The 15,810-nt window shown below is 38.3% G+C and overlaps 1 protein-coding gene across 6 annotated transcripts in view; it reads right to left on the reverse strand.

Annotated features, from left to right (window-relative positions):
* The window catches only part of ITGB6 (integrin subunit beta 6), a 125,754-nt gene that overhangs the window by 62,807 nt on the left and 47,137 nt on the right, over positions 1 to 15,810 (reverse strand). For 3 of the 6 annotated variants that reach the window (XM_044381536.3, XM_057318131.1, XM_057318132.1), the window contains 6 exons: positions 13,660 to 13,741; positions 13,128 to 13,180; positions 12,531 to 12,606; positions 11,711 to 11,790; positions 8,513 to 8,717; positions 7,646 to 7,892 (listed from right to left, as the gene is read on the reverse strand). In XM_044381536.3, coding sequence (XP_044237471.1) covers positions 7,646 to 7,892; positions 8,513 to 8,717; positions 11,711 to 11,790; positions 12,531 to 12,591 — 593 coding nt within the window. In that variant the 5' untranslated portion in view covers positions 12,592 to 12,606; positions 13,128 to 13,180; positions 13,660 to 13,741. Of the gene's footprint in view, positions 1 to 7,645; positions 7,893 to 8,512; positions 8,718 to 11,710; positions 11,793 to 12,530; positions 12,607 to 12,714; positions 12,943 to 13,127; positions 13,181 to 13,659; positions 13,742 to 15,810 lie in introns of those variants that run through there. The other 3 variants (XM_048214338.2, XM_044381537.3, XM_026492703.4) reach the window with 3 other exon arrangements.

The raw sequence follows: 15,810 nt of genomic DNA on the forward strand, positions 1-15,810 counted from the left end.
AATAAAATTTTTTAGTGACTCTACATCCAAGGGAGATAAAGAAAGAAAGCTACTCCAAAAAGCATTGAAATTAGATTAAAACAGAGGTTTTAAAAGTGTGGTGCACAGACCCACAAAGGTCTCTCAGACATTTTCAGAGAGGCTTTCAGGTCAAACTATTTTCTAATAATAATAAAAGATGTTATTTGTCATTTTCACTGTGTTGACATTTGCACTGATGCTGCAAAAGCAATCGTGAGGAAAACTGCTGGTGCCTTCACACGGATCAAAGTAGTGGCTTGAAACCAGCTAGTAGTCCTTATGATTTTTCCTGGCATCATAATAAAATTGCTAGTTTCATTTGACTATCCTTGATAAAGCAGTAAAAGTTATTAATTTTATTAAGTCTATACCCTTGAATACATGTTTTTAAAAAATACATATTTCTGGGGCACCTGAGTGACTCAGTGGGTTAAGCCGCTGTCTTCAGCTCAGGTCATGATCTCAGGGTCCTGTGATCAAGCCCCACGTGGGGCTCCCTGCTCAGTGGGGAGTCTGCTTCTTCCTCTGCCCTTCCCCCTGCTTATGTGTGCGCACTCTCTCTCTCAAATAAATAAATAATATCTTACCAAAAAATATATATATATATATTTCTGGGGCACCTGGCTGGCTCAGTTGGTAAAGCATGTGACTCTTGATCTTGGGGTCACAAGTTTGAGCCCTATCTTGGGCATGGAGCATACTTAAAAATAAATAAGTAATTAAATAATTAAAAAAAGATTTCTGTGTAATTACATGGAAAGTGCACATATAGCATTTCTGCAGCATACCAAAGTACAATGTTTATAGTGAAAAAAATGTTTGCAATTATTTGAGCTGAACCGGCCCTTTTTTTATAGAACATTTTTACCTGAATGAATGCTTAAACCCAGACTATTATTCCAACATGGGCACTTAGCAGACCTGCTCTTAAACATGAGGAAAGCCTGCGAGTTCAAGGAAGACAACTGTCAGTATTTGGGGCCAATGATAAAATTTGAGGTAACTAGAAAATCAAAGTTTTGGAAAACATTAATCTGTACCCATGAGATTAATAGCTTCTCAGTACTTCAAGATTTATCTGATGAGATTTATGGTGATATTAACAAATGAGACTTTCTTTATACTATGTCATGAAACTTGGAAGATCTACATAATTCACTGAAACAATATTTTCCAAGTGGCCAAAGCATTATATTACAAAATCACATACATAAGTAAAAGAGCCATTCAGAGTGCAAGACAGGAGCACCTGGGTGACTCAGTCAGTTAAGCTTCCGACTCTTCATTTTGGCTCATGTATGATCTCATGGGCTGTGGGAACTGGCCCTGCACCAGGTTCCTTGAGCAACACAGTGTGCTGGGATTCTCTGCTTCTCCCTCTCCTTCTTCCCCTCCCGCCACCTGCAAGCTCTCTCTCAAATAAACAAATTAACAAAATCTTTTTTTAAAAAAGATTTTATTTATTTATTTGACAGAGATAGAGACAGCCAGCGAGAGAGGGAACACAAGCAAGGGGAGTGGGAGAGGAAGAAGCAGGCTCATAGCGGAGGAGCCTGATGTGGGGCTCGATCCCATAACGCCGGGATCACACGCTGAGCCGAAGGCAGATGCTTAACCGCTGTGCCACCCAGGCGCCCCAACAAAATCTTTTTAAAAAATAGTGCAAGTCAGGCCAATGGCTTTATGAAAAGTTCATTGAAATTGTTTCAGATGCCTCTTGAAACTAACTTTTACCTCTTGTCTAATTTGAACTTAGTATCAAAGAAGAATGTCCACAGACATTGCCAAAATGTCTTTTCTTTTATATCAAATGCTTTTCTTTTTTCCAATTATATATCTATGTGAGGTCTTTCTTCATGGAGTTCAACCAAAACAAAATATTGCAACAGATTAAATGCAGAAGAAGATATGAGAATCCAGTTGTCTTAAACCAGATATTTATTAAACCAGATATTTTAAGAGATTTGTAAAAATGTAAAACAGTGCCACTCTTCTTGCTAATTTTTGTTTTGTTATGAAAAATATAATTATTTGTAAAAAGATGTGCTTTTATAGTAATGTGCAGTGTGTTTTTATTGCTATTATTAAACAAACCAATAAGTAATTATTTAAAATTTTTTCTGTTTTATTTTCTAATATGCTAAATATTGATAGATATAACCCACATAATCTAAAGCTCTTTGGGGGTCTTAATTTTTAAAAGTGTAAGAAAGTCCTGACATCTAGAAGTTTGAGACGCTATTTTAAAATAACTAGAGATACCAAGAGTTGATGAGAGGAAGAAAATTAATACTTTTTTGTTGTAGTCTAAGCTTAATTGTCACGATTACCCTAGGATGTGAATATTATTATCCACATTTATAGGTGAAGATATCAAACTCAAAGAGAGTAAGTTGTTTGTCCAAGGTTATGATTTAAACCCAGGTCTGAAAAACTCCACACTCTTTCCTCTTACCTCTCCTTGCCTTCCTACTAAAGATCATTTTATTCTATAATTATAAGGTTTGGATTGATCAAAGGATTGACTTTTATGTTTGGTATTTGAGTTCTTGGTGTGTATATGTCTGGGAGGTGGTATCTGGACAGGGAAAGTGGAAGAATTAAGAATGTGATGGGCAAGGAAAAAATATAATGTTACAGGAAAGAGCTCGTTATTTATAATTTTAACTAATGGTGAATTTTGCCAATAAGAATAAAGGAAACACCTTTAGAAAATGGGAAAATACTGACCTTTCAAGAGATCAAATGTGTGATCCTCCTTTGGGACCCCATTCACCACACCTTATGCAGTGGTCTGGTCTCCTCCTAACTTCACTGTATTGGTGTTGGTAGTAACTACCATTTATGGAGGGCTTCACTGACAAGCCCAGGACCAAATGCTTCATTATCTCACCCAATCCTTAGGACCACGCTGTATGATCAGTGTGGTTATTCCAAACTAAAGCTTTGAGGGTGAAATTCTTCACCTAACATGATGTTATAAGTGAGTAGATGAGTCAGAACCAAATCCAGGGCTGACTGCAAAGCCCATGCTCTTAAATCACCGTGCTGTACTGAGTACCTGCTCCCCAAAGAATTTCAGCTTTTTGAGGACTGGATACAAATCTTTCTCTTCCAGATATCCCCATGCCTAGTACAATGCTTGGTGCAGAGTTGGAGCACAGTAAATTTTTGTCTAATGAATGAATGAATAAATGAATGCATGAATGAAATGCAATCAGAACTATGAAAAGCCAAACTGCTTTCTATTTTCTAGGAACCTGATTAAAGTCGGGGTCTTATTGTTAGATGATGGGCTGCCCGCTTAGCTGAACCATTTATTTGTTAATTTTAATTGTTTTCTCTGGCAGCATTCCTTACTCTTTGTTTCTCATTGTCATTATTGTATTTCATATTACTACATTTTATCTGGCCTGTGACAGAAAGAATGATTTTAAACAAGCCCTCTGAGACAGAGGTAGCATTTTGTAATCCTAAATGAAACTACACTGCTAGACTCTCTACTAAAGCTTATTGCAGGAGAAAGACATCTAACATACCAAAGATCTAAATAATACAGATTTTAAACAGGTACAATATTCTCTGATTTTAAAAAAAAGGCCAGAGCATTAGAAACACTTTTATATTAAACATTTAGGAGGCTGTTAGAACCAAGTTTATTTCACTTTACAAGCGAATCAAACAACTGATAACAGTAATCGTATCTTACTATTTATTATACAGCATAAATCTGTTCTCTAGAAATCTGTTTGTTCAGTGTTGTTGGAACTGCTAGAAAGATCCAGTCTTTTCTTTCTTCCCTACTAACAGAATCCTGGCTTTATGTGGGGGTAACAATATACTTCCTTTGCAACTAGCAGTGGCCATGCAACAAAGTCCTGCCAATAAGATGCAAGTATAAGGAGGTGGGGAAAATTTCTGGCAAAACTCCTTAAATCGAGGAAATAAAATTCAACATCCATTAATGATTTTAAAAAATTTTACCCAACAAGGAATAGAAGGGAACTTCCTTGATCTGATCAAAGGAATCCAAAAAACCACTAGCTAATAACATAATCAATGGTGAAATGTTGAAGATTTCCTTCTAAAATCACAAGCAACATAAATGACATCTCTCTCCACTTCTATTTAAAATGACCCTAATCAGTGCAATAAGGCAAGAAAAAGAACAAAACGATATACATATTGGAAGAGGAAGAAGTTGTTACTCATAAATGACATGATCAAGTACAGAGAAAATTCTAAGGAATGTATAAAAAATTAAACTAGAACTAGTAAGAAAATTTATCAAGTTTGCAGAATACAATGTGAGTCTGCAAAATCAATTGCATTTCTATATGTTTTCAACAAACAAGTAGAAAACACCGTTAACAATAACATTTTTTAAAAAGCCTAGGAATAAATCAAACAAAGGGCATGTAGGATATCTACCCTGCAAATGACAAACCATTACTGACAGAAAGAAGACAAGATCTAAATGAATGGAAATATATGTCATATGCAATGATTGGAACATTCAGTATTTTTAAGATGTCCATTATCCCTAAATTGACCTGTGATTTCAATACAATGCAAATCAAAATCTCGGCATGTTTTTTGAAGATGTCCATTATCCATAATTTTTAAGATGTCCATTATCACTAAATTGACTTATGATTTCAATACAATTCAAATCAAAATCTCAGCATGTTTTTTGAAGAAATCAAGAATCTGATTCTAAAATTTCCATAGAAATGCAAAGGATCTAGAATAGCAAAACAAAAAAGGAACAAAGTTGGAGGATTTATACTCCTGATTTCAAGATTTTTTATAAAGTTGCAGTAAGAAAGATGGTAAGGCATTGGTGGTTACAGGGGTCTATTCAACGGATCAGTGGAACAGAATGAAGTGTCCAGAATTACCCTCATACATATGCACTCAATTGCTTATTAACAAAGGCATAAAGGTAATTCAATGTGGAAAGGAAAATCTTGCTTAACAAGTAGTGCTGGAGCAATTGGCTATTTGCATGGAAACAAAAGACAAATCTAAGCCTTTTCCTCATTCCAAATATAAAAACTAACTTGAGGTCATAGACCTAAATGCAAGAGCTTGAACCATAAAGTTTCTAGAAGAAAAATAGGAAGAATATTTGGGATATTTGGTTAGGCAAAGACTTTTTAGGACAAAAAATACACTAACCATAAAATTAAAAATTGACAAATTGGACTCCAACAAAATTAGAAACTTTTCCTTGACCAAAGGCATTACTAGAAAAATAAAAACAGAACCCACAAACTGGGAAGAAATATTTAGAAAGCATGTATTTGGCAAAGAACTTTTATCCAGGATATACAAAGAATTCATATGACACAATATTAAGAAGAAAATCTAATTTTTAAGAACGAGCAAAAAGCTTGAAAAGATACTTCACAAAATAAGATATGGGAATGGGAGAAAAATAGATGAAAAGATGCTCAACACCTTTTGTTACAAGGGAAATGCAAATTAAAGCCACAATAAGATACACAGCTATCAGAAAGACTAAAATTAGAAAGACTGACCATACTAGGTGTTATCAAGGATTTGGAATGATTGGAACCCTCACACATTGCTGATGGAAATGTGAAATGATGCATCACATCTACTTTGGAAAACAAATTGATAGTTCTTTTAAAAATTAATGTGACACTTATTACACAATTCAGTAATTCCAATTCTATGTACCTACCCAAGAGAAACAAAAACATACATATACACAAAAATTTATAGGCAAGTGATTGACCATAGCAGCATTTTTCATGATAGCCCAAAAGTGAGAAGCAACTCAAATGTCCATCAACGAAAGAATGAATAAATGAAGTATAGTAAATACATACGGTGGACTATTACTTAAAACAAAAAGGAACAAACTGCTGATAAATACAAAATTATGGATGATTCTCAGAAACATTATGAACAAAAGAAACCAGAAATAAAAGATATATACTATATTATCTCATTTATATGAAATCCAAAAATAGACAAAAACCCATCTAAATTATGGAAACCAGAAAGTGGTTACCTATGAGGGAGTGGAACTGACTATAAGAGGGCACAAAGAAACTGTCTGAGGTGATGGAAATGTTCTACATCACATTTTAGGTGGTAATTACGTTGGTATATTCAATTGTCAGAACTCATCGAACTGAGCATTTCTGATGTGTGCATCTTGGTACATGTCAATTATACCTCAAAATAAAAGGTGGGGAGAAAGACAGTGCCCTTTATTGATCCGCCCCTCTTTTCCTCTTTCTTTCCTGCCTGGAATGAAGAAGTGATGAGTAGCATCCTAGAAAACTCCTTGGGCTTTGAAGATAAAATCCAAGAGCCAATATGACAGAGGAGAAAGCAGAAAAACCCAGATCCCAGCTGACATGCCAGCCCCAAATTGCCTTTCTCTAGACGCCCTTCATGTGAAAAAGAAAAGAAAACAACATCTCTCTCTTTTTAAGCCACTATCTCTGATGATTGGAACCAAACACAGTTCCCTAACAGTTACAATCAGTGATGAATTCCTTTCATGGTCAAATTATTTTGACTGTGTCAGATTCTAGTTAGGAACCACATTGAAATGTTTTTAAATGTTATTATAAAGGTGCTTGTCTTTTAGAGATTGATGCCTTGGTTGTATACAAGTATTAAAAGTCAATATATTTTTTGGAAAGTCATTACATATATACTAGATTCGTAGTAGTAAGGGGCTTGGTTTGGGACCAACCCAGATTTGGTACAGATTACTGATTAGTCATGCGGCCTTGGGAAAAGTACTAACCTTGCAGAGCCTCTATTACTTCCTCTGAGTATAGGTATGATAAAACCTGCTTTGAACTGTTCTTATTATGAAGACTGAATGAGGTCATGTATGTGAAACCTTCAGCACAGAGTCTGGCCTAGAGCAAACAGTAGCTCTTTTTAATAGAAAGATATCGAATAATTTGATTCTGAACATGTCATTGACTATAAAGGTAAGCCATCACAAAGCAACTTGCCCTTGGCCATCACCTGGATAATAAACGGTTTTAATAGCTGATAATAACAGATTATAATGGGGTCCATAAGGCTTAATTTCCTACTGAATTGGAGAGTGGTGAAGGCTGCAAAGTCCTTCTCCAAGCAGTAAGAGAAATCCACATTTCCCAAAGTATGTCAGAAGGAGCTGCACGAAATTTTGGCAGAAGTCATTGAAGAGGAGAAAGATACTCTGAGAAAGTGCAAGTTACTGTCCAACAGCCTCAGAAAGCTGTGGTCATTAGTCCTAGAAGGTCTCTAAGGGGCTGTGGCTGGAGACAGGCCATCGGAACCTATAGTGAAAGACTTGCTTCCCTAGTCTATAAAACATAAAGCCAAAGTTGCCACATCCTGAAAAAGATGCTGCACAGGAAGACAGATGTGAGGATGCTGCAAGAACCCAAGACTAGAACCAGGTATTAAGATGCAGTCAACTTGGTTCCAAGGAGCCCAGGCAACTGAGAGAGCTGCTGATATCCAGCCTGGCAGGAGGGAAATGTCAGGGAGTTAGCAAGCTCCTGCCAAGTGCAGCTCAGAGCGGGGCTCTCTCTACAGGAAATCAGTGTTCAAAGATGCCAGAGAATCATTTACTTACCTGCAAGGGTTGGCGATTTCTTCTGCTGTTGTTTTCACAAAAGGGGAGACAGGTTTTTCCACAAAAGAGCCGAAGCCCAGTCTAAAGTTGCTGGTTAATTTAGACATCTCCTTGGAAAGCAGGGAGCCCAGCTCCTTGATTGTGTTGAGGTCATCATCCATGGAGGCTGAGAGGTCCATGAGGTAATACAAGTCCACCGGGTAATCCTCCGTCTGGCGGACTTGCACTTGCAGAGTCTGTTCACTGCCTGCAAAGCCCCCACAAGAAAAGCAAATCCATAAAAATACATCGAGACTTCTTCGTGAGTGGCCAATTACTGGACCACCTGGCTATTTCATTTCAGTGAGAACTTACTTAAGATACTTAGGATTTCATAAACTCTCTGGTAAAGTTTACAAGTGAATGAGCCCATGAAAATCTTTCAGCAGGGCGTTTAGAGCTACCGAAGGAGGTAAAACTTAGGATATTTTATATCTCCTTGGGAGAACTAGCATCCATTTAGATGGAAGATAAGCTGAATTTTTTGTATGTGGTTTTAGCAAAAGAGAAGAAAATAAAGAGGGGTTTAAAGCTACATTACAACGCTTAAAGAAATGTGAGGTAAGCCTTAACAACATCTGAGTAATTCAAATGCTTACTATTAGATAAGCTTATTTTAGTAACGCATTTGGAGTATAAGTGACCGATGTGAATGAAGAAAAGTGTATTAAGCCAGCGATTCTCTACTTCCTTAAGAATGGGAAATCTGAGTCATAATAATCAATGATATGTAAGATGGTATAAGATATGTTAGCTTACTAATGGTATTACCGTGTGTGGCATGAGATTTATTTACATGAGCCAATGCTCGTGTAAATCATAACATACCTGGTCTCAATTTAAGAGTCAACTTTTGAGGCGCAATCTGAACAATGTCAGAACTATTTTTCTGTCTGCCTACACTGAGAGGCTTATTTGTATGTATTTCTACTTGGGAGACAGGGTTTTCGATGAAAGTTAGTTGACATCCTTTAGCTAAAAGAGTTGCTGGGGTATCACACCTTTCTCCAACTCCAGATGGATGGGTAAAATTCTAAAAAAAAAAAAAAAAAGACAAAGAGAAAAAGAAGACAAATCTCCATTTGTTTATAAGACAAAAAAATTTTTTTTGCTTGTTTTGGTAGTTAGGTATCTTGCCATACTCAGTTTATCATATTCCCATGTGCCTGATGTTAATTGTAGGTCTAAAATTAAGTTTTAGCAGAATAACCAGAGAATTCTGCCAGTAAAATTCTGAGTAAAATTGGATCCTCCTTTTAAGTATATCCAGTTGAATTCACCTAACAGTCTTTTATTTGTTGGTATTGCTATTTTGTTTTTAATATTCACTTCTTTAAAGCTTCTTCTGTGCCATGGCCAGATTCTTGAAACAGTTGGGTTCTAGAGTTAATATCCCATGAATTTATCTGTTTGGGTTGACCTGTAGGCTCCTGGACTGTCTTAGCTCTCAGTGTGTCTATTACCAAATCTGGTGGCAAAGAGAGCCTATCCTGTGAGGTCTGAAAGGGCAAAAGATTATGACATCTCGCCATCTAGCTCTCTGTTCTGGTTTAATTCGTGGATGCATCATTACACTTCTATAGCAGCTTTACCTCACTAAAGTCATCGTCTTGGGGACTTTAAACTCAGTGTCCGAAAGTGTTCCAGTTCAAGGTCTTTTAGAACTTTCTCCAAGATTTGGAGGTGGAGAAGGAAAGAAAAGAGAATATGGTATAAAAGACTGCTTTTTTTGTGTAGGACTCAGGAGTTTCCCAGGACCCTTCTGATCCACTTGGTAATAGGAGACAGTGAGATGAATATTTCCAGGCAGAGATCTGGCCATTATAACCTTGCACCATTGACCCATCTTACCTGATGGTCAAGGCGGCTCCAGAGCTATTGTAGCTCCAGGCAAAGTCAAGCTTGAGGCTCATTGACTGTCATGCTTGGAAAGAAGTGAACCAATACTCATATTGTTTTTCCTCATCTCTTACAAATCTAAGCCACTCTAGCTATTTCACCAACTAGAAAATGTACATTTCTTCTGAAATTGATTTTTAAAAGATTCATTTATTTATTTCAGAGAGAGAGCACGAGTAGGGGAATGGGCAGAAGGAGAGGGGAAGAGAGAGAATCTCATGCAGACTCCTCGCCGAGCGTGAAGCCCAACGTGGGGCTCAGTCCCATGACCATAAGATCATGACCTGAGTTGAAATCAAGAGTCGGATACTTGACAGATGAGCCGTGAAGGCTCCCCTGAAATTGATTTTTTACGATATAACTCATTATCTCTTTTAGTCAGACCTGTGCATATCTGAGGACTTAGACTAAGCATAACGAACACTGTAACTTCCCCTGATCTATCCAAGGCAAACAGTGTCTTGATAAGGCCTCGGGATGCTTCTTAGCACAGTGTTACTGCTACCACCTCTAACCACAGTGTTGGCCAACGCATCAGAGGTGGTGTTAACCGTAAAACCTATTTTTTCAATCTGCTCTAAACGGAGGCCTAATGTACTTTTTGCTTCAGTTTCCTCTACTACTTCTACTGTTAGAGTGCATTTAGAATAATCTGGCCTTAAAAATTGATGGTAATTTGTGGGACACCTGGGTGACTCAGTCGGTTAAGTGTCTGCGTTGGGCTCAGGTAATGATCCCAGGGTCTGGATTGAGCCCCGCGGCGGGCCCCGCGGTGGGCTCCCCGCTCAGCAGAGAGTCTGTTTCTCCCTCTTCCTCCACCCCTCCCCCCAACTTGTGCATGTGTGCTCTCTCTCTTTCTCTCTCTCAAATAAATAAATAAAATCTTAAAAAAAAATTGACAGTGATTTGGCTAACAGCTATCATCCATGGTAAAGCTGTCAGTAGTAACTTAAGAAGCTCTCTTAAATGAATGCTAAAAAGAATGCAGTGAAATAAAAGTTCTACAGGTATGCATATAGTTAGACTGATTTGTTGCTTTTTGTCTCTGGCATGAATCTAATACCGTCTTCTTCACGGAGTCAACAAAAAAAAAATATGTGGGTTTTTCCCTCTTGGTATATTCTCAAAACTACTTTTGATACATGAGCTCAAAAAAAGCATAATTCTTTTGCACTTTTATGTATGGCCCATCAGTCAAGGCAGTAGGGGGGGAGCAAGCTAGGGTTGTGCTCTGTGTCTGTGAGGCCTTCCTCCCTGGTACACATTCAATGTGGAATTTGAGTATTAATAGTTATCACCTCCTCCTGAGCCAGGCACCCAGGCTCGTTCCCCTTTGAGCCTGCTACTCAGTTCTTGCTGAACTTGGCATTTGTATGCTTTCATTTGTGCTCAGATACTCTTTAAGGGGTTCGGCAGAGAATTGTTTTGAATCCAGAAAGAGTTAAGGCGGCTCTTTCTTACCAGGAATCATTTACAGACTGTTCTATAGGGGTCACAGGAGGCAGTGACTTGGGATTCCCTGTTACATGTGCCCCCACCCCTTATATTACTTTCACATACTTTTCAGTTTGATCAGATAAGGAATGTCTGTTTCGGGCTTTGTCATCTGTGTGGTACAGTCACCAAGCTCATGAAAGCTTAATTTTTAAAAGAACCGGGTACTGTCTGAGCAGTAAAATTTGACCCAAACCTAGAAGACGTCTCTTAGAACCTAACACTGGTTCCCAAAGGATCCTGGTTCCCAGACGGAATGCAATTATGACAGTGAAGTCAAATGTATATTTGACTTTAGAAAATATCATCTCCATGATCTCTGATTACTCAGAGCCTCGGCATTTGACACGTAACCAGTGAGAAATGACTTTAAAATAAGAGGAGGAATCAGGTTGAATAAAGGAACCCGAGTTAGGTATTTTTCACAATGATTTGACCTTCGCTACCTCCGCAGGCTGTTTTTGGAAGTAATCACAGGATTGACACTGCGACCTACTGATGCTTCTATTTTCCTTTCCTGCCTTGTCCCACTCCTATTCCCCACGGGAAGCAGGACGCTAGGAGAACGATCACAGCGGAAGCCATGGAACCCGTAACTGCAGTTTTACCAACATGCTGAGGTTGTTTGTTTACCTCCTGAGAGCACCAGGCACACTGAGGTCCAATGAGTAAGCAGTCTTCACAGGTCTCTGCACCTCCCATGGCACAGCCGCCTGTGTTTAAACCCAGCAAGACAGGGATTCAGCACACGCGCAGTCGTTTCCATTTACGAGAAAGAAGACTAGTTCTTAAAGTACTTGAACGAAGCAACATCAAAGTTGGTGTTAGCCTCCAAAGATCAGTCCTTAAAACATTAGCAACTCGTTAAAAAGTTCTTATTTTATGTCTGTCACATTGAGAATAGGTATGTCTTTTTAGCCAAAAGTGACCTTTTTTTTTTCCTTAAAATATACAAATATCTCAACATTCACAAACTTAGGACCATTCATTATGTTTATTATCCTCATTCACTATCACCCACTTTAATTTTTGAAAATTATTTGCAACCAGTAAAAAATGAGTCTCTTAAACGCATGATTTTTTAATTTTTAAAGTAAGTTCTTCTTTCTCGAGATTATTCCTTTTAAGTGGAAGCCCTTGTCAATAGAATTGCCAGAAAAGTTACCAAGATGGTTGTCACGAAGGTATTAAGGAGCCCTATTGTGTAGTAAAGCTGTTTAATTCTCCTCATTAAGATGCCCATGCAACCTTTGTATTTATTTACCTGAAGCCTAGAGCATTTGCTGTGGGAACAGCCCTGCCTCTGCCTGCAATTTGTTAAAGCGTTCGTTCAATGGCAAAGGAGCGATCGAACAAATCAAATAAAAAATGACTTCAGATCTAGTTTCTGAACCAAATGACAGGTTTGTCAAGCATACCACGAAAGCAATATATCGGAGAGCTTAGGTCTTACCTTGTACGTGATCAGTCCTTCCTAGAAATAGAAAGAACAGGCAAAGCAGTTCAGTCCCCATTCGTTTCAGTTCTCGCTGTGCAGACAGATTAAAAAATGAATTACCTTCAGCATTATAAGACCAAAGCTGAACATCGTTAAAGTCCTTCTTTCTTGAGGTGTTAAAATGTTAAATACTACTTACACTGCTTTGGAAAGAAACTTGAGATGTAAATTTAAAAGTTTTCATTAAGACTGAAATGAAAACAGGCTACCTGGACAGGTAAAGAAGGAAAGCTGTGTTTAAAAGCAACTTCAACATGATTTACTTCCTTGTTCTCCTTATAAGGAAGGCAGGTGTACAATCACCAAGAAGGTGGGGAAATTCATTCAGTAGAAATTTTTGTGGGAGTTCTCTTAGTCTTTCTGCATCCTAGAGAAAGTTAATATCTTTAGTGAAATATTGATCAATAAAATGTCAAAAGAGCAATGGAAATATAATCTAAAGTTGTTCCTAGAATAATTTTAATTTAGTAGCAACAGTAAAGGTGATAAATAAAACACAAACATGTAAGTTATCTGAAAGGAAGGTTTTAAAAATGAGCTAAAGGAAGATACCTGAGATTTTTGTATTCCATTGTTAAATGCTTTGCAGAAAATTGAAAGGAACTCTGAAAAATAAAAATCGTTTTACAATTAAAATAGAAGGCAGGCTAGGGAAAGCAAAACACTGTCCTTTGTTTTTCAAACTGGATGAAAGATATTTTTCCATGAGTATAGAATTCTTAATTAAAAAGTGATATTGGAAATAAACATAATGTATGAAAATGAAATTAGAGCCAGATTATACAATTCCACAACAACAACAATGGAAACACACACGGTGGTGCCTAGGATTTCGTGTCCCTCTGGACAGGGACCAAGGGCTCTTCTCTCCGTCCCAGCCTCTAGCTCAGCACTTGGCACAGGGCAGGTATTTACTTGTTAAAAGTTAGAGTGATCAATTTAAAATAGATACAATCTATGGTTAAATTCATGAGGTAGATTATATATTTTTCCCAATGTATTCAAGAGAGAGTTTGGAGATTTGTAAAAACTGCAAACAGGTAAGAATCAAATATTCGCTTTGTTACTCTCTAAACTCTCTGACCTTGGACAGGCTTCTTTGTGGCTGGGCGTATGTCCTGGGAGATTATCTTTTAAAGGTGTATTTCTAGACAAGCATGCGAATCCTGTGGAGAGAGGAAAAACTAATTATAGACTGCTCAGTTCTCCTCAGAAGGCTATGTTCAATTTTGAACTCCATCATACACAAGAACATGAAAGAACATGGCAAGAATCCTGTAGAGAGAAACCAGAATTATTAAAGAGCTGAAAGATATGCCTTTTGGGAGAAAAATACAGTTATGAAATCAGTTGATTTAGCTTAAAGAAGAAAGATTGAGGCACAAAATATCTCTGCCCCTGATATTGTCTCCATATTCGTACTTCATATTAGCTGTAATTCATTCATTCATTCATTCATTCATTCAACAAATGCTTATTGAGCATCTACTCTGTGCCGGGTATTGTTCTAGAAGGAGAGGATATGTCAGTGAGCAAAGCAAAGTTCTTAACTCATGAAGCATATATTCTAAGCTGCTGGTTAAATCAGGCAGTCATAAAAGTGAAGAAAAATGATAAAGCTATTTAGGATAATCAAGGAAGAGTTCTCTGCTCAACTGACATCTGACAGAGCCCTAACTGACTTGGGCAACAAAGTGCAAAGGCCCTAAGACAGCCTCATGCTCAGCATTTTCAAAGACAGTGAGAGCAAGAAGGGAGAGGAAGGGTAGCATATTAGGTCAGATTTAAAGACGGAGGTCAGAGTGTACATCGCCTTGAACTTGAATTTTATTCTAAATGTGTTTGGAATGTCATTGGAAGGTTGAAACAGAATAATAATTATTTGATTTACATTTGAAAAGAATTACTTTGGCTGCCATGGAGGTTAGAACGTATGGGGCAAGATTAGAAGGTAGGAGGCCAATTAGAAATTTATGGCAGTTGTCTAGGACAGAGGCAAGGTGGTTAAGACAGGATATGGTAATGTAGAAGGATAGCAGTAGTCAGATGCATGTTATAATTTGAAAACAGAACAGGCTTGGGATGCCTGCGTGGCTCGGTCAGTTAAGCATCTGCCTTTGGCTCAGGTCATGATCCCAGGGTCCTGGGATTAAGTCCCTGCACTGGGCTTCTTGCTCAGCGGGGAGCCTGCTTCTCCCTCTGCCTGCCACTCCCCCTGCTTGTGCACTCGCTCGCATGCTCTCTCTCTCTGATAAATAAATAAATAAAATCTTAAAAAAAAAAAAAGAAAAGAAAACAGAATGGGCTTATGGAATATTGGTGTGGATATGGAAGAAAGAAATGTTTGCCCAGAGCAACCAAATGTCTAATACCCTTTCCTAAGAGGGGTTACCCTGGGGAAAGACCAATTTTCGTGTGGAGAATGGGACTCAAAAATATGTTATGCTCGAGACTTCCAGAAGATAACCAAGGGAAGATGCCACATAGCAGTTCGCTCTCTGAGTCTGGAAGTGGGTCAGTGTTGAAGTGTAAACTGTACATTTGGGATCATCAACATGGATTTAAAGAGAAGAAACGGACTGAGAAGCTGAATGAGGAAGGGCGTGTAGATTAGGAAGAGCTCTGAGAACTGAGCGTGGGGTCTGCCAGCATCTAGAGGTCAGGCGGAGGAGGATCCAGTAAAGGAAGCTGCCCTCTGAAGAACACTCCTGGCTAAAAAGGAACCTCTTTCTTGGAAGACAATTCTCCAAGTATCTCTCACATTTCTGCATACCTTGCAAGCAGAGGCACTGACTGCCTCTGTTCTAGATTCTCTTTTCAAGGATGTTCGTAACGTGAACAGCCTTTGAAGGTAGAGATACGGTCTGTCTGTAGGGCAAAGAACAGATTGCTTACAGCTTTGGAAGATGGAGATCATGTCACCCTCCGCAATGGGAGCAGGCATGCCTATGTGCCTGCACACGGGCCCCCTCTTCCCCTTTGCGTCACCTTGTGGGAACGGACCTTGGTGAACTGGTGGAAGAAAGTGCTGCCCTCTGGCCACTGCTATTGCTGTGAATCACACAGGCCTGTATCTCTGACCTCGGCACCTCCTGTGGCTATCGGCATCCATGAATCTGTGATGAGCTAACTTGTTAGCCTGCAAGGAAAATCTCAAGCCCTTCACAGTTCTTGACAATTTTCTTCCTGAAATCCGCCTTTTTCTATAGATGGAACACATAGTTGTCAAATCTCA

The sequence above is a fragment of the Ursus arctos genome, unplaced genomic scaffold, assembly GCF_023065955.2.
Source record: "Ursus arctos isolate Adak ecotype North America unplaced genomic scaffold, UrsArc2.0 scaffold_1, whole genome shotgun sequence".
NCBI lineage: Eukaryota > Metazoa > Chordata > Mammalia > Carnivora > Ursidae > Ursus > Ursus arctos.